The following is a 26,727-nucleotide window of genomic DNA, read 5'->3' on the forward strand; positions in this document are numbered from 1 at the left end:
TGCTCATACTCCATCCTTCATGGATATAATTATTATTAAAAATAATATTAACAATGAAACAAACTAAACACTAAAAGTCAGGAAATTCTCTGGTAAAAAATAACAAAGAAATATGTGAAAACAAAACAATTCCCTCCTACAAGGAATACATGAGCTTTACAAATATTTAACCCAATAAGGTAGAAATCCCCATTACAAACTTCTATTTCAACTATCCTGAGGCATTGCCATTTTACCGTTTCTTCGAATCCGACAGATGCTCCAATGAGGAGAACATGAAGTTTCCAGAAAATATAGATCCTTTGTCTGTCCATCAAAATTCACAACTTTCTCAAAAACTAGAATATTAAAACCTAAATATGACAGAGTTTCCAAAAAAAATTGAGTCATTTTAAAATGCGCATGTTCAAGTAACATATAATACTCCCAAATGCACAAAAAGGTTACGCACAAAAATTTAGTTCCAATGCAAGTGACACGTTCACAGCATGCTAAAATAAGTCAGCACGAACCAATATTTCCGAGCACAAAACAATTCCCAAAGCATAAAAAGATGCCAATTTTTACAGATCAACCCTCACAGTTCGTAAACAAAAAGAAATGTCAAATGAATGAAATTGAAAAACTTACAGTTACTTAATATAGGTATATTAAATATCCTATAATTTTTTATCAGATAAATCCTCTGAACATATTTTCCCAAAGTTAAAGTGCCACCAAATGGCTCTCCAATGGGTGTTCTCAAAGCAATGGCTCTGCCCCATTCCATAGAGTGGTGCGTAGCAGAATCTCTTAAAGACTATAATCAAGTATTGAACCTTATCCTAACCCCACCCCACCCCACCCCTTCCCCAGAAAAAAATAACAATGACAATTACAACAATAATGCAGATAATAAACAGCGTAAAAAAATTTGCATTGTATCATGAGATAAGAACTTGGGGGCCTACCTGTTAGGGACAGGCAGCTAGATTCTCGCCGAACATACCTCGACATTGCCTGCAAATGTATTTAATCATTTAGTTTTGCTATCCCTATTGTACATGGGCAGAAAACAGTCTATGATTCTATATTCATGACATTAGAGTGGAGAAATTACAAGAAAAAATAAAAAGGAACAGGTCAAATAAGAGATGAAAAATGATATATTGCATTGAAGCCCTTTCTTAACTACTAACCTCCCCTCCCCTCCCCCCCCCCCCGGCGCGGCGGGCGTGGGGGGCCAAAAACACAAACCAACAAAAGAAGACCAATATATATATATATGGTCAAACATGTAGCAAACACAACAGTTCCACAATTATCAGCAGTACTTCAATTCTGAAGTCCACCATTTGCTCATCATCATTATTCTTTTTAAGCAGTAGGGTCTGGATTCTATGATGTAGCAAAGAAATACTAGGTGTGGTATTGGTTCAATCCTAGACATCCCAAACCTGGAGGAAAACACATTTCTACCGTACTTCCATTTTTTTTTCTTCTTTTGATGATCCAATATTCCATTGACCTCACACTTGCATGTCCACCAATCGAAGTAACAAAAGCAAATAAAAAAAAAACATGCCTGGACTGCATTTGATGCAGCATCATTTGGTTTAGATACACCATCATCAGAAAAGATATTCCTGCAACAAAAACAGGGCACACAGACATTGGGTTAAGAGCCAACCAAGCATACATGTCAAGAATAGTCCCTTGGAAACTTTCATAGACTAAAATTAATGTATTTGTCAAAAAATTAATATTATTCAATTCATAAATCAATCAAATATTTTTTATATATATTCAAATACAACTGATTAAATATAAAAGTTCTCTAAAAAGGTTGTCATTAATCTATAAAAGCCCAAATGCTCTATACTGCATAAAATTCCATGGGACCTGAAAACATTCCTACCCCAACCTAGTCATAACTTTCCTAGATATCAGAAGCCAATTCATAATAAAGTAACATAAATACTAATTCATAAATTAAGGCTAATCCATGTGTTTACCCTCATGATTCCAATTCCTATTCCACTATTTTACTGCGGGCAGGGGGTGAAGAAGAAACCAGAAAACAAAAAAAGGAGAAAAAAAAAAGAAAGAAAGAAAGAAAAAGAAAACCAACATTAACACATAAATAGTAGGCTTTAAGCAAACTTAACACAAATGGATTAAAATCAGCCCCAGATGAATCCCCTTACCATTCATTAGTCTATTAACAAGCAATCACCAGCAAACTTTCCCCAAACTTTCACTTATTCAACATCATTTCCAACTCACAATCCTCCAACTCAACTCTCACCTCATTTTGCTTAATCAGTTCTTCAATATCTGATCTTCCAGACAATTTGAAATAACCCGTTAGATTCTCCCACACCTTTCCCTTTCACAACATCAGCAATTCTTGTTCATCAAATTTCATAAAGCATACAGCTAGCTGAATTGTTTTTCAATCCTTGGGAACAAAAATAAAGAAGGCCACTTGAATACAAACTTAGTCCAATATTTTGATCTCTGACAATAAAAAACCTATTTTCAGCCAAGACCACAAAAATAGGTGGGAAATGAAAGATTCATTCAATGATCTAAAATGATCCCTTAATGCCATCATATGATTTACCAAAAATAACTAGGACCAGGCTTAATCTCAACTGACTCCCAACTGACAACTGTAGCTCATATAAAGCACTTGGCTTAGCCCTGACAGGTTGGCAAAAAACAAACTTTCCAGTCAGTCTACCTAATCCTTATCCTACTCATATGGATGTCAAATTGAGATTAGAATCGTAAACCAAAACCCTAATTTCAAGAATTGAGAATTGAATTGAATCATAAGATTGGGTACAAATTTCCAAAACTGATTTCATAAACAATTATAGTTAGTGCATTTAAATTTTAAAAATAAAAAATAAAAATTTATATTTCATATGTATACTTTCTCTAAACAATAAAAAGTAAGGGAAGGAGTCCATAAAATTAATAAAAAAACTCAATCTTATGTTGTTTAAAGGAAGGAATTAAGAGTTTCATATAAAAAATAAATAAATAAACTGAAAGTTTTGGTGCTTATCATCGACTAAAATCATGTTTCATACATCGGCTTTCTCAAGCTAAAAAGAGAAAAAAGATACTAAGAAAAACTAATAAATGATTATACTAAAAAGACCAACCAAGAGTCTTAAAAAAGCATGAATACCACCTTAGCCAAGCAGTGTCCTGCCCCGCCCTGTCAACGGCAGAATACTTTATTCCTCCAAGAGTGAAGAATGGTATTGTGAAGGCAAGAGAAGACCTAAAGTTCTATTCTCCTCTTTCTCATCACAGAAATATAGAGGAATGGAAGGCAATAATGTCTGAAAAAAAAAAAAAAGCAATAAGAAAAAGGGTTTTTTTATTGGATTAAGCCAGTCAGGTCTGACTGGATCTCATAGGTTCAGAATTGGGTGAATCATTTGACCGTTAAGAGTGTGAATAGGTAGATTCAGCAACGATTCAGCTGCCTCCAGTAAGATTCAGATCTATTTGGTGCAGAATTGATATGAATTGTAATTCCAACAACTACAATCCTACTGCAACTGTTCCCAACAGTGGCATTGAGGCCACAAAATATTTCTTTAAAAATCATTCATGACCACTGCCATTTTCAGGGTAGTACTTTTGACCATGGTCTTAACTTTCCACTAAATAGCCAAAAATTCCATCAAAATTTTCATGAATTATCTGAAACTTATTGAAATCTCAAAATGTCTACAAAACCTGCTGAAAATTTAGCCATGGAACAAAATTTCCTTGAAACTGAAAATTGATAATCAAAACCATTCAGGAAGAAAATTTTCTCTTGACAAATTTTCTTTTCTGATGAAAACATAAATTATTACAAGGTGGAGTGGACAAGAATGATAGCCACGAGAATTATAAAATTTAAGCAAAATCGAACTTAGATATTAGTGACAATACTTAATTTGAATCTTTCTCTGTAAATTAGCTGTATTTGCATAAAAATTAAATTTAACTGATTCGTGAATTTTCCTTATATTAACTGAATGTATTTAGTATTGTTAATTTGTTATTGCATCCATGGACAAAAATTTGGATTTCTACGGAAATTTCAAGAGTTTCAATATACACAAATTTTGATTTTGACAGAAATTTCAATATTGATTTAAAGAAACATCAGAAACTTGTAATAAATTACGGAAATTATGAATCAAAATTTGAGAAATATTAAAATATATTATTTTCAATAATTTAGATCCTCAAAATTTCGCAACACTTTCTCAGTTTTTTTTTTTAAAAAAACTTTTCTGATATTTTGGCTGATATTCCTGAAATTTTACAAAAGATAAATTGGACCACAATTATGTTTTGAACCCTCCTGAAATTCAAAATTTTGACCAAATATTTGGAAAAATTGCCAAAATTTAAGACCATCATTGTATGACAATTATTGCAAGTTATACACCATATACTGTATTTTATTTATAATGTTTTACATCTAAATATTGCGTTTTTACATCTATTAACAATTTATAAAGCTTCATCAAAAAATCCACAACTACTAATTTCCATCATTCTTTTAAAACTGGAATCAACATTGAAATTTCCATCAAAATTGGGTGGGGTCGGCTATATGAATCAATTTACGCCAATTTACACAATCATGGACAATTTCCTCCAACAATTTGAAGGCTAAGCCTTAAAATCACTATGGATCTAAGTTAAAAACATTGCTTTTGATACCATGCTCAACACGGAGAGTTTTGTCAACATTCTTCAACCAACACACTTTAACGTTTCATGATTCTCATCACCTCATAACTTACAATAGAACGAACTGCCATTGCCAACAAGAGAAAATGGTGGAAAGAAGGCATCATTAAGCATAAACTAATTACATTAGAAATTACAAATTATGATTTAAATTTTTTAACTTTACAAAAAGCAAAGTTCACACAAAGTGAAGTATAAAACCAAGTAAACTCAAGTTGAAATTTTGTTTTAAGCTGCAAAAAATCCCTAAGTTGATTCTGGCCCTAAAGTCAGTTTAGAACTATGATTTCGTCACAGCTTATACCAAGATAAATAGGTTGAGGAATCTTTATCACTGGTGGAAAATTCTAGAGATATTTTTGTGGATAACTTTTAGAAAAGGTGAACAAGAGCGCCCAAATCACAATCTTACCTCCACAAGACACTTGGGAGCTCATCAAGACTAGCTTCTGGAAGCATGGCAGAATCATAGGCAACAATATTTCCATAAAATATTTTCTCCAAATCCTTCATCCATCTAGCCAACAGTAAGTTAACCTGTCATTTTAAACAATCTGCATCAAAAATGCAAACTATAAACTGAATATGCATGCATATAATGTTTAAAACATTGTGATTGACAAAAATATGAATGTGTTAAAAGAGGTATAAAGCATTGTGATTTCCAAAAAATATCCTTACTTCTTAAGTTTGTTTAGACAAAAATACCCTTTTAGTAGCCTACTCCAAGTACAACATTCTAAATGGCAAAAATATACCTTTATTTGAAAAATACGCTTATATGTACCTACAACCTACCTTGTTATAATATCATAAGTGATAGAAATATCCTTGATTTTTAAATCTTATAAGAGCTTACCCTAAGTAATGATGCTATTTTTTAATACAAAAAAGAAAATATTTCATTAAAGGAGATAAGAATAAGCAGTTATACACATAGGAGAATATAAAGTCCTCTAAAGATAAAATAGAAACCAAACAAAAAGAGGGGAAATAAAATCTTAAACCAACAGAGCCCCAGCCAATCATGCTGGAACTTGAAAAACACATACCCTTAAAATGACTAGCTGCAAGCCCAAAACAGAGCCATAAAGTGTATCCTAAGTCAAAACAATGATAACATCAACCTCTAACAAGTAAAAATACGTGCATATCAATCCAACCAAATCCCCTAGAAAACCCCAAAAACTGCACTTCTCCGAATTCTACTAGCATCTTTATTCCCACCAAAACCTTTCAAGAAGTAACCAGGACAGAACAATTCTTTCCAAGTAATATTAACAATCTACTTCTTCTAATGTGAGGACTGAGCAAGATCTTTTTTTTTTTAGGGCAACCCTTCTTAATCTGTTTTCAGCATTGAGACCCTCATTGATCTCCATGTCATCCAGCTCCTTAATGTTGTCAAGAAACTCCTTTTTTCTTAGACTGATGTTGCCAAAAAATAGCAAGGGGACGAGGGAGACAGATCTTCTTCCTTATTTGATCTGAACCCTTTCCAAGCCCACAGCTCATCTTCCAATGTAGCTGCAGTTACCCACTTCTGATTTTCGATGGAGATGGCCAAGTTCTAAAAGTTTCTTGGTCCATGAACAATGCATAGGACGTGACCGACTGATCCCTCCTGCTCCAAGCATAAGAAGCATCTATTGACAAGAGAGAAACCTTTTTTCTTAAGGTTGTTCATGGTAAGGATAATTCCAAGAGTAGCTTCCCAAGTAAATAAAGGCAATCTTTGAAGGGGCTTACATTTTCCAAATCAGCTTCTAAGGGAAGTTAGTGCTGCTCTTAGTCAGGGAACAAAGGTGTTTGTAGAAAGAGTTAACAGTGAAGTTCCCATCTTTGCTGAAAGCCCATCTGGGCTCATCTGAGTTAGCCTGATAAGCATCAAGCTCCCAATCAAAAGCATTCTATTCATAGGAATATCCCAAACAATCCCTTTTAACTAGTTAGTTCCATGCATTTGCAAATAAGGGCATCTTTGTCATATGCAAATCTGAATATGGAAGGGACGCCTTTGTAATCCTTGATTTTCTTTGACACTTTTTTTCAGTGAGGGATGTTTCTCTCCTGTTGTTTCCTTTGTACTTGGGTGGCATCCCCTTAATGCCTCTTTTAATATAATTTTTCTTCATTGAAAAAAAAATAACAAGTAGCCAAGAAATCTTCCACCACCTCCGGACAGAACAATTCCGAGCAAGCAATATTAACGATCTATTCTGCACACCCCAAAGCCCAAGTAAACAAATAGTGTAGGAAAAGGATGGGGAAAAAAATCTAACTGTCAAAGCATAGAGTCAAAATATCTGGGGATAATGCTTTAGAAGGCCTTCTACTCTGCATCAAATTGTGGTGCTAAATATCGATTAAATAATTAAGAACAACCCACCAACTCACCAGAAGGCCTTCTACTCTGCATCAAATTATGGTGCTAAATATAGATTATATAATTAAGAACAACCCACCAACTCAACAAGTTAATGCCTTAATCTTAGACAGAACATGGCCTTTCAAATAGTACGATAAAGCGTAAAAAAGACCCTAGGCAATGATGCTATTATTTCTATATTCCGATCTCTTTTGATTAAAATAAATTAATGTGTACCCATCAAAATAAAGAACTCAATTTCACCACAAACTCTTCATTAGATGACACGAGGGCAAAACACATTATATTCAGAAGTCCAAAGATTTCAGTACCACAAATATTGTTCCAAAACCATAAGTTCAGCTACCAATTACCATATAACATAACCATATGTTATTGTGTATGTTAGGTACATGAGATATATTATAAATGGACAGGAAGACCTATCGTGGAGCTTAGTTCGCAATTCACTACGTTGTTCTAACATAGTATTAGAACATTGTCTTGAGGCCTAAAACCCCAGAAAGCAGCCATCATCACCAAACCAAACCCTAAACCCCTTTGTACTAAGCTTTACTATCACCTTTGGAGAGGTTGTTTGCATCCCAGCGGAGCCAAACCAGAGTCAAAAATTTCCAGAAACCTGATAAACAGAACTGCCCGATCAAAATGATAGGATTTCTTCAATTTTTTGGGAAATCAACATGATCTTTGTTCACAGACAGTGTCAATTCACTCAATGCACCCTCACATGCCAATCATAGGGCGGCAACTTTGATGCCACACACCAGCCACCAGTGTGTGAAACTTCCTGTCACCTCAATTTGGTTTTTCATGGGTTGAACCCCCTTGTAGACCATGATCAAGTCAGTCACTATGGTTTTAAGCCACTAGTGTGTGAAACTTCCTGTTGCCTCAATTTGGTTTTTCACGACTTGAGTCTTCTTGTAGACCATGATCAAGTCAGTTGCTATGGTTTTGATCCAAAGTTCCAGCACTTTTGGTTGTTAACTCGTACTCAGATTAGGTAGTCTGCCAGCTATGTGGTAACATTGATGCCAATTTGTTGGTGGTAGTTGGAGGCACTTGTGTTGGAGGATCATGTTTGTGATTCATTCCTTTGGTGTGATTGTTTGCTCGTCTATCTCTTTTCATCGAGATGGAGTTCATGAATCCCAAAAGTTTGATTCCCTCATCATTACAACAGAGAAATTGAATGGAAATACTTATTTTAAGTGGTCTAAAGGATATCAAGATTTATTCAACAGGCTTACGCAAGCCCAAATCCCTCCTCTATTAGGACCCAAAGATAAGCAAACAAGCCAAAGGAGGTAAGGATTAAGGAAGATGCATTTCACGGGGATGCACCATCTCCATGAGTAACTCAAACATTGTGCAACCCCACAACAACAACAAACCAAGCCTTAAGTCCCACTAAGTGGGGTTGGCTACATAAATCATTTCCTGCCAATTTACGTAATCATGGGCAATTTCCTCTGACAATTCAGAGCTATTAAATCCTTCTATCTCATTCCAAATTATTTTAAGTCTACCCCTACACCTTCTACTGCCCCCATAATAACTAGCTCACTTCCACTTATTGGTACACTATACGGCCTATGTTGCAAATACCCAAACCATCCAAGTTGCCCCTCCCTTAGCTTACCTTCTACAGAAGCTACACCTAACTTACCTCGAATATGTTCATTCTTTAGTTTATCTTTTAATGTTATACTACTCATCCACCTTAGCATTTTGATCTCAACAACTTTTACTTTATGGATATGTTGTTTCTTTTAATCACCCAACATTCTAATCCATATAGCATAGTTGGTCTTGATGTTGTCCTATAGAACTTCCATTTTAATTTTAAAGGTATTTTACGATCACACAGCACACTCCAAGTACTTCTCCATTTTACCCAAGTTTAATGACACAACACACTAGTGTCTTGACCATCAAGTTTAACCTTTTCTGCAATATTCCTCCTACTATGACTGAAATTACATTTCATATATTCTGCCTTATTTTTACCTACCCTAAAACCTTTAAATTCTAAAGTTTCTCTCTATAATTCTAACTTAGATCCACTCCACCCCTAGCTTCATCAATCAAGACTATCATCTGCAAACAACATACAACATGGAATACTCCTACTAAGTTCATCCATCACCAGAGCAAAGAAATGAGGGCTTAAAGCAGCTCCTTGATGTACACCTTATGGTATTTGATGATTCCCTAGCCTCTCCACCTGTACTCCTAACACTAGTCATTACTCTATGGTACATATCCTTAATGAAATCAATGTACCTAACACATACTTCCTTCTTTTCTAAAACCTACCATAGAACTTCCCTAGGTAGCCTACCACATGCTTTCTCTAAGTCAATAGAAACCATATGCAAATCCCTCTTCTTTTTCCTAAACTTTTCTATTAATCTTCTTAAAGATATACAACTTCTCCAGTAGATCTCTCCAGCATAAAAAGAAATTGATTTTCTAAGACCCTTGTTTATAACCTTAATCTTTGCTCAACTACCCTTCCCAAAATTTAACTGTATGACTCATAAGTTTAATTCCACAATAGTTATTACAATTTTGATTTTCTCCTCTACATTTGTATATAGGTATTAGAGTGTTTTTACTCCATTTGTTAGGCACTTTCTTAGTTTTTATAATAGTGTTAAATAAATTAGTTAACTATATAATTCCATTATCACCTAAGCATGACATTTCCAAACTTTAATTGGGATGTTATCTGATCCTATAGCTTTTTCATTTTTTAATGCAACTTAACTTATATTCTAATTTTGTGATTAAATCTCATTTTGTTAGCCTTTCCCTCATTTTTCAATTCTAAATTTAAGTCTTCTACTTGGTTTTCATTAAATAGTTTTACTAAAGTAACTTCGTCACATTTATTTTATGTCTTCTTCCTTAACCAAGACAATATCACCCCCACTTTTTATACATTTTACATTACCTACATTTTACTTTTCTTTCTCTTGCTCTAGCAAGTTTAAATGTCTTTTTCCCCTTCTTCTATATCTAATCTAGCATATAAATTATTAAATGATCTATGTTTAGTTTCACTAATGACATTTTTTTGCATTATTCTTATATCTATATACTTTTCAAAGTTTTCCACGTTTCTACATTTTAGTCATGTTTTACACCAAATTCTTTTTACCTTTACAGCATTTTGGACACCTTGATCCCACCACCAACTTTCCCTGCTAGAATCTTCCTTTTGATTCACTTAAAATCTCTTTTGTTATCTTTTTAATAAAGTTAGCTATCCAACTTTAAAGAGTGTTTATGTCTACACCATCCTTTGTCGTCCAATCACCATCTTCAATCATTTTATCTTTCAAATTTATTATATTTTTTCGCTTTAAGTTTCACCACCTAGTTCTATTGCATTGATATATATTATCCCTTCTCTTCCATTTTTTAGTACATATATCTAATAGTAAAACTCAATGTTGAGTAGTCAAGCTTTCACCAAGGATAACTTTACAATCCTTACATGATAAACGATCTGCCCTCCTAGTTAAGAGAAAATTCTATTTGACTTTTATTTTGCTGAAAGACTAGCCCTTGTTGCCCCCAGCACTGGCTTTGACACTTCGCATGTCAACCCCAACTTTGAGGATTTGATTGATAGACCCAATTTTGATACTTCGAATGTCTTGGACTCAGGCAGCACTCACTTCAAGAATCAAGTATCTGTTTGGGTTCTACAGAAGTTGAAATCGGTAATCAAAATCATAGGTGTGTCCTTCAAAGGGTTTGAGGACAAAGCCTCAGGATTGTTTGAGGATATTGAAAAAAAGAGAAGAGAGGAGGTGGGAAGTAATCATAAAAAACCATTGGGCAGCATCAGAAAGTTGGATACCAATAAAGAATTAAAACGCTTTGAATGCACAGTGAACTATGGAAAAACAGGAGCATGCTCATAATGGCAGAGGCATACAGTAACCGGAGCCCTCATGTTAAATCATGTTAAGGAAAATCATTTCCTGAAATGTGAGGGGTCTTAACGACAAATCCAAGAGGAGTGTATTCTTAAGGATTGGAGGGGCAATGTGGTGTGCTTGCAAGAAACTAAGGTGGAGACAATGGAACAGCTTTTGATCATGACCTTTGGGGCCAAGACGCTTGTGATTGGATATCCCTTGGAGTAGTAGGCAGCTCAAGGGGTATTCTTGTCTTGTGGAAGCCTAGTGTTGTGGAATTGTTAGAACTTGGACCACTCCATTAATTCCTTCTTAGTCTCCTATTTGTTCAAAAACATGAATGATAACTTTCAGTGGATTTTCGTAGGGGTTTACGGCCCAGGAGAAGGTCCAAGCCGCTTTTTTGGAATGAGCTCTTCAAGATTAGGAGTAGATGGGATGCTCCTTGGATCATTGGAGGTGATTTCAACATGATTGTTTATCTACATGAAAGAAGTGGGGGCAGCCTCAAGACTAGTAGCATAAGAGAATTTCTTGACTTTAACAGCCTGAATGCCCTTATTGATCTCCCTCCCATTGGTGGCAAGTTCACTTGGTCCAACTCCAGGGAGCCACATTCCTTTTCAAGGATTGATAGGTTCCTAATTGAGTTGAAACTTCACTTTCCTCACATGATTCAAAGTCTACTTCCTAGGCCCATCTCAAATCACTTCCCCATCACCATCGACATTGGGGGAGTTAAATGGGGGCCAACCCCCTTTTGCTTCAAAAATATGTGGTTAAAGCATGATAGTTTCAGGAGTTAGTGAAAAATTGGTGCTCCTTATTCAAGTCATGGGGAAGGCTAGTTTGTGCTTGTCTCAAAATTGAAAGGAATAAAAGAAAAATGAAAGATATGAAACAAAAACATCTTTGGCAATGTCCAGGTGAAGAAAACTCTTCTACTTAATGGCATCAAAGAACTTGATGAGTAGGAGATATTCCAAGGTCTTGATGATGAACAGGGAGCCAAAAGATCTACGCTTAAGAAGGAATTGAACGAGGTTATTAACCTTGAAGAAATATCTTGGAGGCAGAAATCCAGAGCTTTATGGCTCAAGGAGGGGGACCGTAATACAAAATTCTTTCATCAGATAGCAAACACAAATCATAGATGTAACACCTTATCCAACATTGAAATTGGGAAAATCACCTTAACTAGGGAAGAGGATTTTAGGAAAGGTATTTGTGATTTTTATAAAGACCTTTACACTTAAACTGAGACTTGGAGACCTACAGTGGATGGCATCAACTTCAAGTTTCTTAGTTCATTCACTGCAGGGTGGCTTGAGAGACCCTTTGATGAAGCAAAAGCCCTCCAAGCTATTTCCTTGGCTTTCTTTCGGGCTAACTAGAGCCTTCTCAAGCACAACATTTTAAACGTGTTTGAGGAGTTTCATAGATCAGGAAATTTGTCGGTTGCATCAATACCACCTTTGCCACTCTTGCTCGGAAGAAAGTTAGGGCTGTTAACATCAAGGACTTCTACCCTATTAGCTCGATGGGAAGCATTCATAAAATCATTGCCAAAGTCCTAGCTAAGAGGTTCAAAAAAGCAATATCGGAAGTCATTGGTCAGTATCAACATGCTTATATGGCTAGAAGACAGATTACAGATGCTACCCTTATTGCTAATGAGGTGGTGGATGCCTGTTTAAAGGAGGGAAAAGGGAGAATAGTGAGCAAATTGAAGATGGAGAAAGCATTTGATCATGTCAACTAGAACTTCCTTCTTTATCTCCTCAAGAGAATGGGCTTTGGGGAGCTAGTGTGGATTGCTCAATGTACAAAAGATGCTTATAAATGGCTATCCTTCCGATTTCTTTCGCTCCTTGAGAGGCTTAAGAAAGGAGACCCCTTGTTCCCTTTTCTATTTATTTTGGTTATGGAGGTCCTTAGCCTCATGCTGATGAAAGCTACTCAAGGAGGGGTGTTTAGAGGTCTCAAGTTGGGCAGAAATGAAAAGCTTACAGAAGTTTTTCATTTCCTTTTCGCAGATGATACTATTATTTTTTTCGTAGATAATGGAGGATTTAATAGCCCCTTAATCTAGTAGAGGAAAATGCTCTTGATCGGGTGAATTGAAGCAAAAGAATTCATGTAGCCAACCCCATCTAGTCGGACTTAAGGCAAGTCGTTGTTGTTGATCCTCTTCATATCCTCAACCTCTAATGCATTTTGTAATGGTTTGAGGCTGTCTCAGGCTTGAAAGTGAACCTTGGTAAAAATGAGCTTATTCTGATTGGAGAGAACATAGGGACAACCTTTCTTGTTGGTCTTTTGGGTTGCAAGATGGGATCTCATCCCATTAATTACCTCGGCCTTCCTAGAGCCAAATTCAAATACAAAAGGAGTCAAGGACCCTCTTATTGAGAAGTTTGAAAGGTGATTGGAAGGAAAGAAAAGAAATTTCTTATCAAAAGGAAGCGGATTCACCCTCATCATAAGCACTTTGACAAATATTCTAGTACAGTTCATGTCCCTACTTCCCTTGCTGAAATTTAGGAGAGGAGTTTAAATATCACCTTGTTAGATAGGGAGTGGTCAAACAACACATATGTTCAGGAGGTTTGGGGCCCAAATCCCTCCTCACTTTCAATAAAGCCCTCCTCAGGAAGTGGTTATGGAGGTTCATAAAGAAGAAAGACCACTTTTGGGGGGATATTATTGTTTCTGAATATGAGCTTAATGGTTGGACAACACACAATAGTTGGGGACCCTATGGAGTGGGAGTTTGGAAATTCATCAGGAAAGGATGGGATGATTTTTTCCAGTTTGTGACATTCCAAGTGGGAAATGGGGCTAATGTTTACTTCTAGCATGATGCGTGGAGCGAGAACAATACTCTTAGAGCTGTCCTTCCTTCCATTTACAGCTTGGCTTATGACAAAAATGCTCTTATCAATTATCATCGCCAAATCACTGATTAGGGAATTTTCTGGAACAATGCTTTGACTAGGAATGTGCAGATTGGGAACTTCATGCACACTCTGACTTCCACAAAATTCTCTATAATTTTTGTACCCAAAACATTCCCAACGAATCAAAATGGGCTTTGGAAAAAAATGGTGTTTTCACTATTAAATCTTTCTACATGAAGCTCTCCTCGATGGGAACAAATTGCAACAACTCCCCTTGCGTTTACATTTGGAGGACAGCAGCCCCTTCCAAGGTTGCCTTTTTTGTTTAGGAGTCCACACATGGAAATATTTTAACCCTTGACAATCTGCAGAAAAGAGGGATTACGGTCACAAATAGGTGTTTTCTTTGTATGGATGATGCAGAATCAGTCAACCACATTCTTCTCCACTACCCCTGGACAAGTAACTAGTTGAATTTGGTTCTATCCTTGACTGGACAGCAGTGGGTTATGGCAAATTCAGTTGGAGGGGAGATTAAGGCTTGGAAAGGCATTAGAATCACCAAGGAGAAGCAAAAGGCTTTGAACCTCATCCCTCTCGCCATCTTTTGGTGTGTTTGGAAAGAAAGAAATAAGAGAGCCTTCAAAGATACTACTCTGCTTCAGATTTGCAAAGAGCAGTGGATTGTTGTTGTTTCCAGCTGGCTTAGTGGGCAAATTGTTAATGATCACAATGTAATCCTTGATGTTTGCGATGCTCTACAAAGTTGTTGATGTGTTATGCCACGGGTTGGCATCCCTTTGATGACTTGCTAATATAAATTTCTCTTTACTGATTAAAACAAAAACAAAAATCACCGACTCATCAATTTGAATACTTGATGTTTGCGATGCTCTACAAAGTCGTTGATGTCTTGTGCCACAGGTTGTCATCAATTGCCTGGAAATTAAAGATGGAAAAAAAGTAAAAATTTTAATGAAGGAAGAGAGGAAGAGGACAGCGAGGTATTCTCCTAAAAGAACACGAGAGAGAGAGAGAGAGAGAGAGAGAGAGAGAAGAACAAAAAAGGGGAAAAAAGACATCCTGAAGAAAAACCCCAAACAGAGGCAATAAAACTGCCCTCTCCCACAACAGATGCATAGAAAGAAAATGATCATTAATTCAATGCCAAAACTCACATGTTCAAATAATGTTAAAACCCTATTGAGCCTTCTGCGATGCTCAACATACAAATTGCAAAAAAATTGTAAGTTTATTTATCGTTCTACTTGTTCCTTAATAAAAATTCAGTCAATAAATCAAAATAAAAGATAAATTAGCAAAAAACAATTAAGTGTTCCTAGTTATAATGTGAAGTATAGGTAATTATGTTCACAGTTTTAGAGGCTATTGGTACTTCAAAAACTTTTTGTTTGACAGATATAAAGATTCTATTATACCAAGAAAGACATGAAACCTGAGCAGAGCCTTTCTTTTCCAAGAAAAATTAAATCACACGATCAACATACAAATGCCTTCTAGAACTGATCAATTTTTTTTTTCAGCCTCCCAAAAGAGGCAGCTGTACAGAAAACTCATACCAAGTAACCAATTAAAATTTCAAAGAAACAACAAAGCATCAACAGTGTTCACACAAAATTATTTATAGCTAACATTTAAGTAGAGATCACAAACCCCAGCTTTGGATACTCTCACTTCCACATCATGATTGTACATCTCATACAAGTATTGCCCAAAATCAACACCTTCTTTTCCCTCTTCTTTCAAGCGGCGCAAGCAAAGCCACATGTGAAGTACAAGCAAAGAGAATGTTGTTTTAAAGGTTTTCTCCAAGCTAAATACTGCAGTTGAAGCAGAATAGTCTACATTAGATCACAACAAATAAAATGGCACTATAGACATGAAATATTACAAGATTAACATGTATAATGATGACTCCTAACTCAGAAATGGCATGAAATGGAACCCCACCAGAGTTTCCATTTTAGGCAAAAGAAATGGGTTTACATTTTACACATTTTCCCCTTAAACGTCAAACATTCAGCAAAAGTGTGTTAATTTACAAATCTCATGCAGCACACCTTCAAATCCCCAATAAATAATAAGGGCAACAAGTTTGTAGCAAAATATCAGCTCACCAGGTCTTTGAGGTTGAAATATTATACAATTTTAATCCCTATCCACATTTTTGTCTATATATGACAATCTAACAGAAAAATAAACCAGAAAAAAGGACCAAATACCCATATAACCATGTCATTTAGAGAAAAAGTTTCTCCTTATCATGAAGCATCACTTGACCAAGATTTTTTTAAAAAAATGCAAAAAAAGATGCTAGAATGGTGGAATGCCAGCTGTTTCAGATGGCAGAGCCTATCAGACACTGTGCCATAGATTTAAAATCAAGTCTCTTTTCTTAAACAACTTGTTCAACTCATTTTCTACCCAAGGACAGGGTAGACAACCTTTCTGTGCAAGAGACAGTAGAGTCTGCCACCCCGTGCCATGCGAGAGATGAGTTAGTTGTTGCTTTCTAGACAGTCCCTTCCACTTTATGTTGTCATATTATTTTATTTTTCTTCAGATAAGTAATGAAAGTGTGTATTACTGGGCACCAAGCAGGTGCCAACCCAAGTAGAAGAAAAAGGGACAGGCTATAAAGCTCACAGGAAACAAAAAGTCTAGCCAGTCACTGAGCACTGGTGTAAAGTTTCTAAATAAACAAAATAAATAAAATTAAGCAGGTTAATACCAACTATTGTACATAAGGGGTAAATTCCAATACCCAAGCATGCTAAACCATTTTAAATTTTATAACAATGAACATTGATAAACTTCTAAAAAATAAAATTCTGAATACTAAACCCAAAGAAAAACACAATCAACTATTGGGAATAAGAAAAGCAACCAAAAACAGAAAATAGACCATTCTTGGACATTGATAGACTCAACCAACTACACATAGAAAACATACTTGGATGATTCTACAATTTATGAGCAGATTGCCTTCCACACCAAAAAAATAAAAAAAGGCCGTACTTTTACCAAGAACAACAATATGAGGAAGACTGACCATTGTAAATGGATGGTTTATCAATTTGTGAAACAATTCTCATATAGACTGCATTTGCCCCCCGAATATACTTGCTCTCTTTGCTATAATACAGCAACAGCTTCAGAATAGCACGCCGAAAGCCCTCATACTTGGGCTCTTCAATTCTCAATGGGGAATCAGGGGCCAATGCCAATGAACAGGGCCTGGACCAAAACATTTTATCCAAATTTACCTGATGAAAAGGTGTATGTTGAGTTTCAGCAAGATAAAAATAGGGCAGCTTTAACCAGCATTCCCGATAAAACGTTAAAACAAACATGCACCATATCTATACGTTCAACTATAATAAACAAGCTGATGAAAAGCATACATCGAGTAATAGTATCAATAAGCAAAATGAACAGAATTCACCAGCATACATTTTTTTCCCCTTTTTGAGATAGGAAACAAATTTATTCAGGAAAGAGGGAACATTTCCAAGGAAAAAAGATTAAAAATATGAACAGGCACCAAATCACTAAAATAAGTGAAGTAGTGAACAGGTGCCAATCCATACATAACAGTATACATAATGACAACATAATTGTGAATTGGTAGAAAATTGAAGATGACTGAAAATTGAAGCTGTCTAACTAGGTTCACAATGCAAAAAGCAAGCCCAATGCAAACCACTCAACTGGCAAAGCCTCAATCCCGACAAGTTTAATTCATGTCTAAGCCATATCCATGTTAAATGCAATGACCAACCATGAAAAAGTATAACAGAAAGAAGGAAAAAATATTTCAGTTTAGGTAAGGAGCAATGAGATTTGCTTGCCTTAACTGCCATCAAGAAGAACAACAATAGGACTGAGCTGTATGTATCCTTCTCTTTCATTCTCAGTTTACGGAAACATTTCTTTAAAGGTGAATCAAGTCCTTCTTAACGACCTCAATCGCTTAATATTCAATTTCATGGAACTGGACCTCAGTACATGTGCTCTAGCATATGCTACAATAAGGCATGCTCATATGGATTATAAGCAGAAAATTTATAATGACACACATATATTTGAGAGAGGTCATTGAGGTTTTTCTAAATATTATTTAGCAAAAAGGGAGCTAAGAAAGACTAGCATCTTCTTATTAGCAGTAGGTGGTCCCGGAAGATTTGAGACAGAGCCTTGTCTAAGATGAGGATTCTCTGAGTGGCATCAGGTACTATTATGTGAGAATTGTAGGTTTACAAGGGTATTAAGACAGATAAATCTGGAAGAAGATTTTGGAGCTGATCCCTCTGACATTTTTTGGACTGTCCAGAGGGAGAGAAACACAAGGAATTTCAAAAGAAATGAATAAAGGAATGTGTGCAAAGTGTCCTGGAGTGAAGCAGTTCTTATTGCTTGCTCTCTTATTAATCTGATGCCATCGTCCATACTCAAAGGCAGATTACCATGGCCATCTTATTTCACAATGATCTTTCATTCTCATTACCGCTACACATATTCAATTTTATCCTCTGTTATCAGTTATCCCTTAGATAGATAAATTTCATCCTCATGCTCTCAATTGTGTTTTCTGAGTTATTCTCATTGTCCTACTTTGCATCATTTCTCTTGGATAGATAAATTTGATCCTCGTGCTCTCAATTGTGTTTTTCTAGGTTTTATCAGTGTCCTACCTTGAATCATTTCTCCACCATCATCACTGTCCAGCAGCGCCCACTCCCTACTACTCTGAGATAATTGCTTTCCATTACCTGCTATTTTGTGTCCTCTTAATGTGGGTTTTTCATGTCCAAAATCTCTTTCTCCTCAAGCACCTTCATCTCCATGGAGTCCTTCTGGCTATTTGGATTGTCCTAACTTACAAGTATATGCCTCTCCAGATTCTAGTGCTCCACCTATGGCTGCTTTGTCAACAAATCGCGTGTCTCAAGACACTGATCTACCTATTGCTATTCAAAAAGGAAAACGCACATCTACTGAACATCCTATCTCCAATGGTCTATATTATGATTCTTTGCCAGCTTTCCATTATTGCTTTGTTACTTCTCAATCATCCATCTTTATTTCTAATTCTGTGCCTAAAGCTTGTCCCTCTCTAAGTGGATGAAGAGATGCATGCCTTAGAGGGTTGATGATACTTGGGAAATTGTGTGCTACTTCTTGTTAATAAGTTTGGGGTTGCCTTTCGTTGGGTGTTTGAGATGAGAGTAAATCCATGTTGCCCAATTGAAGGTTTGACTAGTCAAGGCTACACTCCGGTGCATGGCTAGGATTATTTAGACATTTTCTTCCTCGTGGCCAAGCCTTCCATTCATTTGCTTATTTCTTTAGCTACTACATTTCATTGGTCTTTACACCAATCAGATACGAAGAATGCTTCTTGCATGGGTCACCAAGAGGAAGTTTATATGGAGCAACCTCTTGGGTTGGTTGCTTAGGTGGAGTCAGGATTCGTACATCATCTTTAGAAGTCTTTTTATGGCTTAAAATGTTCAACAAAGCAGTAATAGGTAGATTTGGTGTGGTGCAAAAGTGGTGTGTGGTGACTGATTTTGATCTTCAGAGATGCCCCAAGGATCATCCTGTATTCTGTCATCAACTCATCATAGGAAGATTCTTCTTATTGCTTACAAGGATGGATAATTTTGTCACGGTGGGTGATGATAGTCAAGGTATACAATATTTTTTAATCAAATTTTACTGACCAAGTTACAGACTAAGGATCTAGGACCATGAAAGTATTCCTAAAGAATTTTTAAAGTTTAGGGAGTTTTCATCATGGCAATTTTTAAGAATGGTGTGCTTAATATGGTATTGACAGAGCTGCATTTGTCTTCCCCCCATTCAATCTGTTAGGATGTGACGGTTTGAAAAAGAAGACTCATGGACAAATCATTGTCCATCTTCTCCACGACAAATAACCACAGGTAAAAAACAAAAACCTCTTCGCTCAAGGAAACAGGAACTATTTTCAACTTGCAGGACAATAACACCACAAAATTAGCACCTCCTCCAACTCTAATTGCCCTAAAAGGATATTTTCCCATAGCCTTTCTATCCAAAATTATACCATTAATTTTGTTGTATAATCTGGGGAGTGCAATATGGACAAGCCTACGGAGCAAAGCAGCACCATATTCTTGGTATATGCATACAGAGAGCTGCTTGTTCTTATGCTTATGAGCATTGCCAGAGCTTCTCTGGGCATACACTGGGCAGATATTCATGCATCCTGGACAGGACCCAGAAATCTCATTACAGGCTGGTATCTATGCTCACTAGCTTATTCCCAGTATTTTCCTTTATGACCTCCTTCAGTGTCTGCTCAAATTCTGGCAGACCCAGAAAAATGTCTTGCCATTGATGATAAGCACTAGTTTACAACTTTACCTCATCTTGTCATGTGTTAGATGCTGCTTTTTTGAGATTCAGTTTCAGCAACGAAAGCATTGCCCTGTTCAATGTCATCTCTTATTGGATCAACCTTTTGATTTTGGCAATATATATCAAGTTTTCTCCCATATGTCAGAAAACTAGGACGGGATTCTCTAAGGAGGGAATAAAGATCACCTAAACTTCCTTACTCTTGGTATAAGGATGCATTATATTAGTATGAGATTATAATTGGCAGCGCAAGCCCAGAATTGGCCATGCCAATCTCGATCCTAGGATTGGCTTGAACCAAAGCTTGCTTAAGGGGAATCCTGACCCGTTAGCGTTTCCCTAGGTTGTTCAAGTGTCAATCACATGTCATTTGAGACAAGTTTTTCTCTTACCCTGACCATGTGTCATGACTCTGTTGGTCCAACAATTTACCATTGGTTGACACGTGTTGTAATGTTCTCTTGTTGAAGGAGGGCATCTCACTCTTGTTTGCCTTTCCCTAAAAAATTCCTCCTCCCTACCTCCCTAGGATGACATCACACACTTGTTTCTTATGTGTGACCGCTTTTTGTTTTCCAGGTTGTTTCCTATGTTGACTTCAGACAAGTGTCCTTTTTTCTTCCCTCACTCTGACCATTGGTTCAATAATTTATCACTTTCTCATTGGTTGATATGTGATGTTCTGACCCATTAGCAATTTCCTAGGTTGCTCAAGCATCAGACAAATGTCATTTGAGATTCCTATTCCTTTCTCTCACCCTGACCATGTGTCATGACTTTAGTCACTCCATTGATCCAACAGTTTATCATTTTTTCATTGGCTTAGACATGATGCGACATTCTTTTATTAGATGATAATGTCTCACACTAGTTCACCTTTCCCTAAAAAAATGCCCCAACCATTTTTCAGTAGAGATCTTTTGGAAATAAAGCAACTCTCTCTGGATTCCTACTACTTCAAGGAATCCCATCAGTCATCATTAAAACCCCTCTGCCTGCCTCCTTCCATAATTGATGGCTTGAGCTTCTTAGGAATCGCACAGTTCTCCTCTCTGAGCCCTCTATGGAACACCCATTGCTTGCGTACAACAAGCTCTCCTCCCCTCTCAAGAACCCCCTCTGAGGCAGCACGTTCAGGCACCAACTGATTTTGTTGATTTTTCTTTTTCTTTCCAAGTTTCTGCTCTCTTGTACATGGATTACACTCCCTTAGTGTGGCTTTTCTTTTGCCCATCAAAATAATATATAACATTTAGTAATGCAGATGAATAACGACTGAAGATAAAACTGAAAAATAACACTCTATTTTTACATATAAAATTGTTATGTGGAAAACATTCAATTGAAACTTTGGATTGATAGCTTCAGAGTTAATAAACTATGTCTCAGAATGCTCATACTAATTTGCTCACTAGAGTATAAGCATTTTCTAGTAACTACGGATTTGCCAGCTAGAAAGCAATTGATGGACTGATGACAAATAAACAATCCAAATCAGGAATTACGTAATTTTTCACAAATGAACGAAAAACCAGGTGTAAATCCATTTCCTGCTCCTTTAACTTTTCCAGTAACAAAAATACAAAAAAGAAAATAAAACTCTCTAATTCTATCCACACAGTAGAAGAATTTATAAGAATGTTTAGTCGAAAACGCATGTGCATAATTTCAAAAAACATTCAGTAAATCAAAAAGCGTGCAACTCTCATTATCATAATGAAGACCATAGATGTTCTCTTGTCAATGCGGTCTAGAACGATGAGTCGATGACATATTGAAATGGCAAAATTGATTACCAACTAAAGCCTCTTAGGTTGAGATCCTTTTCTCAAAAAGCACTCTATCAAATTGAAGACACAATGGGCACAACCCAAGCACAAAATTATTTTTTTGATACCTATATTTTGTGTTCCCAATCTATCGTACATGACTCTTTCCTAGAGTTTCTTTCAATGCCCTACTATCACTGTCAAGAAGATTAAGAAATTTTATTGGGAGAGATGTTATTCATGTTGACAACTTGACATGCCACAAAATCTCACTTTCACCACATTATATTTAGGTGGCTTTATCAAACAAGAAAGATAAAATGCGTACAACATTTCAAAGATCAGATCTTTTTTCCCTCTAAATAGCATCTGATATTGTCAGCTTTTGATCAAGATATGTTGAATAATTGCACAGGTCCTCTGAAATTTTGGTCTCACAGTTGATGATAAAATTTTCTCAATGAATGTATTGAAGAAAACTATTGTGGAAGCAGAAGCATTCCATGCCATAGCAGTTTCAACTCTTTTCATTCTCCAACAGATGAAAAAAAGGGCAGCCCAGTGCACAAAGCTCCCGCGTACGCACGCACACACACACACACATATAGAGAGAGAGAGAGAGAGAGAGAGAGAGAGAGAGAGATTAAACAAAATAGCCCAAGGAAAAAAGAAGCAGGATGACATCCTCAACTTCCAGGATTTTCACAGGCAATCTGTTTAGGATTCCAAACTCAACAGTGCCAAAAAGATCAAACAGTAATTATATAGACTGCAGTGCACTTTTTTTTTTTTTTTTTTGGTAATATAGACTACTGATACGCAATTTCAACTTTCAGAAACATGAGAAGTCGCATGCCTGACCACTTGCAAAAGTAGTTAACAAGTTGTGTACTAGTTCAAAGTGCAAATTCCAATTTAGAAACTAATGTCACTCTTTCCTTATATTGTACATCTATACCTCTATTTGAACCTCTCCATCACACACCCCAGTTCTCCCATTATTATGTGTATACGCACACATATATGTATGCACTCATGTATTATGAATGACCAATCATATAAAAATAGTAACTATTTGTTTAAAAGTTGGGCGGTAGTTGCTAGGCTAGTGCAGGAGAGGCCAGGGTTTCAAGTTTTGACATGTCCTCTATTTTTTATTCAAGATGAGAGTGCTTCATTCATTCTGGCTTGTGGATGTAGGCAATCTTGCAAATTTTTTGGGTTCTTACATCGATTGTTATCTCATGCATAAGTATATCCCTACTTAGCTTGATTTGTTTTTTTCATTAAAAACAAACAAACAAACAAACAAACAAAAATCTTTTCAAAAATGATATACTAAAAAAAAATAGGAATACTTTCGGGATAATCTATAAGAATTAACACATAAAATCAGAAGAGCAACTGATCAGAATCCACAGGGTAGCATTTCCTATTATTGTTTACAATTTTCAATGCTTTTTGTGGTCTTTGAATGTTGTATCTTTGCCCTTATCTTTAGTATGTGAATAGAAATGGATTACCTCTGATTTGCCTGAGAAATTTTTTTCTGTTAAATCGGCACCAGTTGGCATTGCAACTGCAGCAACCTTAGAATAGCTCAATTGAGGAACCAAATACAGATGATCCCTGAATCCCATGTTCCTCTGCAATCCAATCCTTGAGAGATGACTGAAGCTTCTGCTCCATATTGGTAACATTGTAAACACCTGCCAGATTCAAAAGATCATTCATTCAAAAGCTTGTAGATTCTTTTATAAAAAAAATTTTTTGTTAAAAAAGGATAATCAAAGGAAAAAAACAATAATTAAGCTGATTCTTTTTATGCAAACAATCAAAACCACATCACCAATATTTCTCCCACCGTCAGTTCAGTTGCCCAGGAAACACAGGAAAAATAAGAAAAAATGGATTGTTTCTTTTGGCTCCTGAAAAGCGACATAACCGAATCTCAGCTTCACCAATGGCTGCATTAATCTTATGAGGGTTTTGTTTCCGCAGCTCCAAAATCGCAGAAAATGAAATACCTCATATCCAACTTCCTTAATCTACGATTTCTCAGCAAATCAAAAATAACAGTATGGGGGGAATTTTTTAATTATAACACTGAAAATGAAAATTTTTCATAATATCCACATTCTAAATTAAATCATTAAATCACAAAGAGAGAGAGAGAGAGAGAGAGAACATGAATAAAGGAGGAGGAACGAAGGCACTAAACCTTCAGGTACAACTGCAGGGGTTTCCTTCAATACCCTAAAGCACTCAATGTTTTGATTTTTTTTTCAAAGCTCGGTGATAAAGCCCTATGAAGGAAGAACAACGATAGTCAATAGAGAACAAATTTACAAATCTGAGAGGTATGAATGCTATGGCTAATCTTGATCATCTATGAAATGTAAATGGAGTGAATTTGGAGTAGAAGGAGCATAACCTGAATCCTGAATCCACCCTGCCAAGAATTATCCCTCCCTCCTACCGCCCTGAAGTATTAAATTTTCACGAAATTCTCAAAATTTTCATCAAAATTTCCGATTTTCATCACCCTCCAAAGTGAAAAAATTTATTGAAATCTTAAAATTTTACAAAATTTTAATTATAAGATCAAATGAGATATTTATTAGCAAAGTAAAAGGTTTTTTTTAATTCATTTTAATTTTTTATTAAAATAAAAAATTATAATAAAGACTTTTGAAATTATATGAAAAATATAAACTTATAATAATATTCTTTATATAATCGTTCATAATTATATTTAAATAATTTAGAAATTTTATTTATACTAACAGAATATATTGAATGTGCATTATCTTATAAATATGTTTGATATACAAATTATAACCTTTTGACGTTACACAACATATATGCATTTAACTTGTAATAAATTAGTCATAAAACTTATATTATTATTTTTATATTAATCATTTCTAAAGTTTTCATACTTTATTGCTGATTTCCATTATTTTGAAGTTTTCAAATTTGAGTCGAAATCAAAATTTAAGACCTTGAATATATGTATTCCCATTGGATTCGCCTCCCACAAATATCAAAATTCACCCCCACTAATTAAAAAATAAATAAATAATACTTGTCTTTATATTATTGAAATATAGTATCTTACCTTGCTTTATATGATTATGTTGTTGGTAAAACCCAATCTTACTAGTAGAATAACATAAAATAAAAATGATAATAATACATCATGAAAATATAATTTAAACAAATAATGCTTTAGGAAGCATGGAACAAATTGAATCAAAATACTTCATTTACACATTCATACACATGCAATACACTAAGTAGGAGTTATTAATTCGAATTGGCTCGAATCACAAGATTTATGTGAACTACTACCTCTAGTTTTTTTTTTTCAAAAAAAGGGCCCTAATTCGCTAAAGACAAAGCTGAAAGGACCAAGGAGCGATGTGCTGGGAGACTGGGCAACTGGGCCTTCTATGTTTGTGCGGTTGTGCTAAGTGGTGGGCCGATTGTGGGCACCCAAAAGTAAACAAGACACCTAGCGAGTACCCAATCCAAGCCTGCCCAACCATTTTATTAAATAGGTTGGGTTCAGGTTGACCCATTTATAAAATGAGTTGCCTTTTACTAAACAAAAACCTGATTTAAACGGATGAATAAGAAGTCACCTGTCAAGTTTTGCAACCCTTAGTGGCAAGGTTAAGTGCAGAATCAGAATAAAAAATTATGACTCACAGTGCTTGTGAACTTGTTTGGTTGAAATACATATTGGAAGAATTGGATCATTCTATATTTATAAAGTTTATGTGTGACAATCAAACTACTCTTTATATTGCCTCCAACCTAGTCTTCTATGAGCGGACGAAATACATTAAAGTTGATTGTCACTTTGTTCATGAGAAACTTGTGCAAAAGCTCATTACAACCACTTATATGAAGTCAAACATACAACTTACTGATTTGTTTATCAAAGCGTCCGGGGGTGCTCGTGTTATATTCATTTGTTATACAAGTTAGGAGCATGTGACATTTATGTTCCAACTTGAGAGGGAGTATTAAAAGTTATTTATGTCTTTTACTATTATCACTGAGTGTGTTAGTATGTTAATTAGTGAGAGTTATTAAGAGTATTATTGTCATTAGACTATATCAATGTTTTAATTTTGACCTTCAAGAGGTGATGCATATGCCTTAATAATAATAACAACAACAACAACAAAACAAATAGTAATAGTAGTAGTAGTAGTTTCATTAGCTATTATTATTTAAAAAATGGGTTATGCCTCCTACCATGCGTCTTCATTGCATACACTCATACAAAAAACTATGCACTAAAATGCGAGAGATTCCTTAAATTGTTTCCTTAATTTTTAAGTTTTTGAAAATGATTTTTTTTATAAACTCTCAATCAAATTACGAATCTTGTGTATTCTTTGTGTAACACCCCAAATTGTCTGGAACCTTATATTATCAAAATAAAAAAAAATAAAGATACGGGGAAAAAAATACATTTTACATTGAAAAAAACAACATAAAAGAGGATGTATGGAAGTGGGCCAACATTCTTCAAT

General features: G+C 35.5%; 1 protein-coding gene across 1 annotated transcript; it reads right to left on the bottom strand.

Annotated features, from left to right (window-relative positions):
* On the bottom strand, window positions 1-24,768 carry LOC131160725 (uncharacterized). Its single transcript, XM_058116601.1, has 9 exons — window positions 24,612-24,768; window positions 24,399-24,483; window positions 23,701-23,886; window positions 17,056-17,269; window positions 15,657-15,823; window positions 5,168-5,292; window positions 1,565-1,625; window positions 951-999; window positions 1-306 (listed from the first exon to the last, which is right to left on the bottom strand). The coding sequence occupies exons 3-9, from the start codon at window positions 23,875-23,877 to the stop codon at window positions 233-235; spliced, it is 867 nt and encodes a 288-aa protein (XP_057972584.1). The 5' UTR covers window positions 23,878-23,886; window positions 24,399-24,483; window positions 24,612-24,768; the 3' UTR covers window positions 1-232.
* Window positions 24,769-26,727: the final 1,959 nt, after the last annotated feature.

This window comes from Malania oleifera, chromosome 7, assembly GCF_029873635.1.
Source record: "Malania oleifera isolate guangnan ecotype guangnan chromosome 7, ASM2987363v1, whole genome shotgun sequence".
In the NCBI taxonomy this organism is placed as follows: Eukaryota; Viridiplantae; Streptophyta; class Magnoliopsida; order Santalales; family Ximeniaceae; genus Malania; species Malania oleifera.

Coding starts and splice junctions, on each gene's coding strand:
- LOC131160725 (XM_058116601.1), bottom strand. CDS start 23,877: ATGTTACCAATATGGAGCAGAAGCTTCAGTCATCTCTCAAGGATTGGA. Junction 15,824..17,055: donor TAAACCATCCATTTACAATG/GTCAGTCTTCCT, acceptor CTTCAACTGCAG/TATTTAGCTTGGAGAAAACC. Junction 1,626..5,167: donor CTCCCAAGTGTCTTGTGGAG/GTAAGATTGTGA, acceptor TTTTTGTTGCAG/GAATATCTTTTCTGATGATG.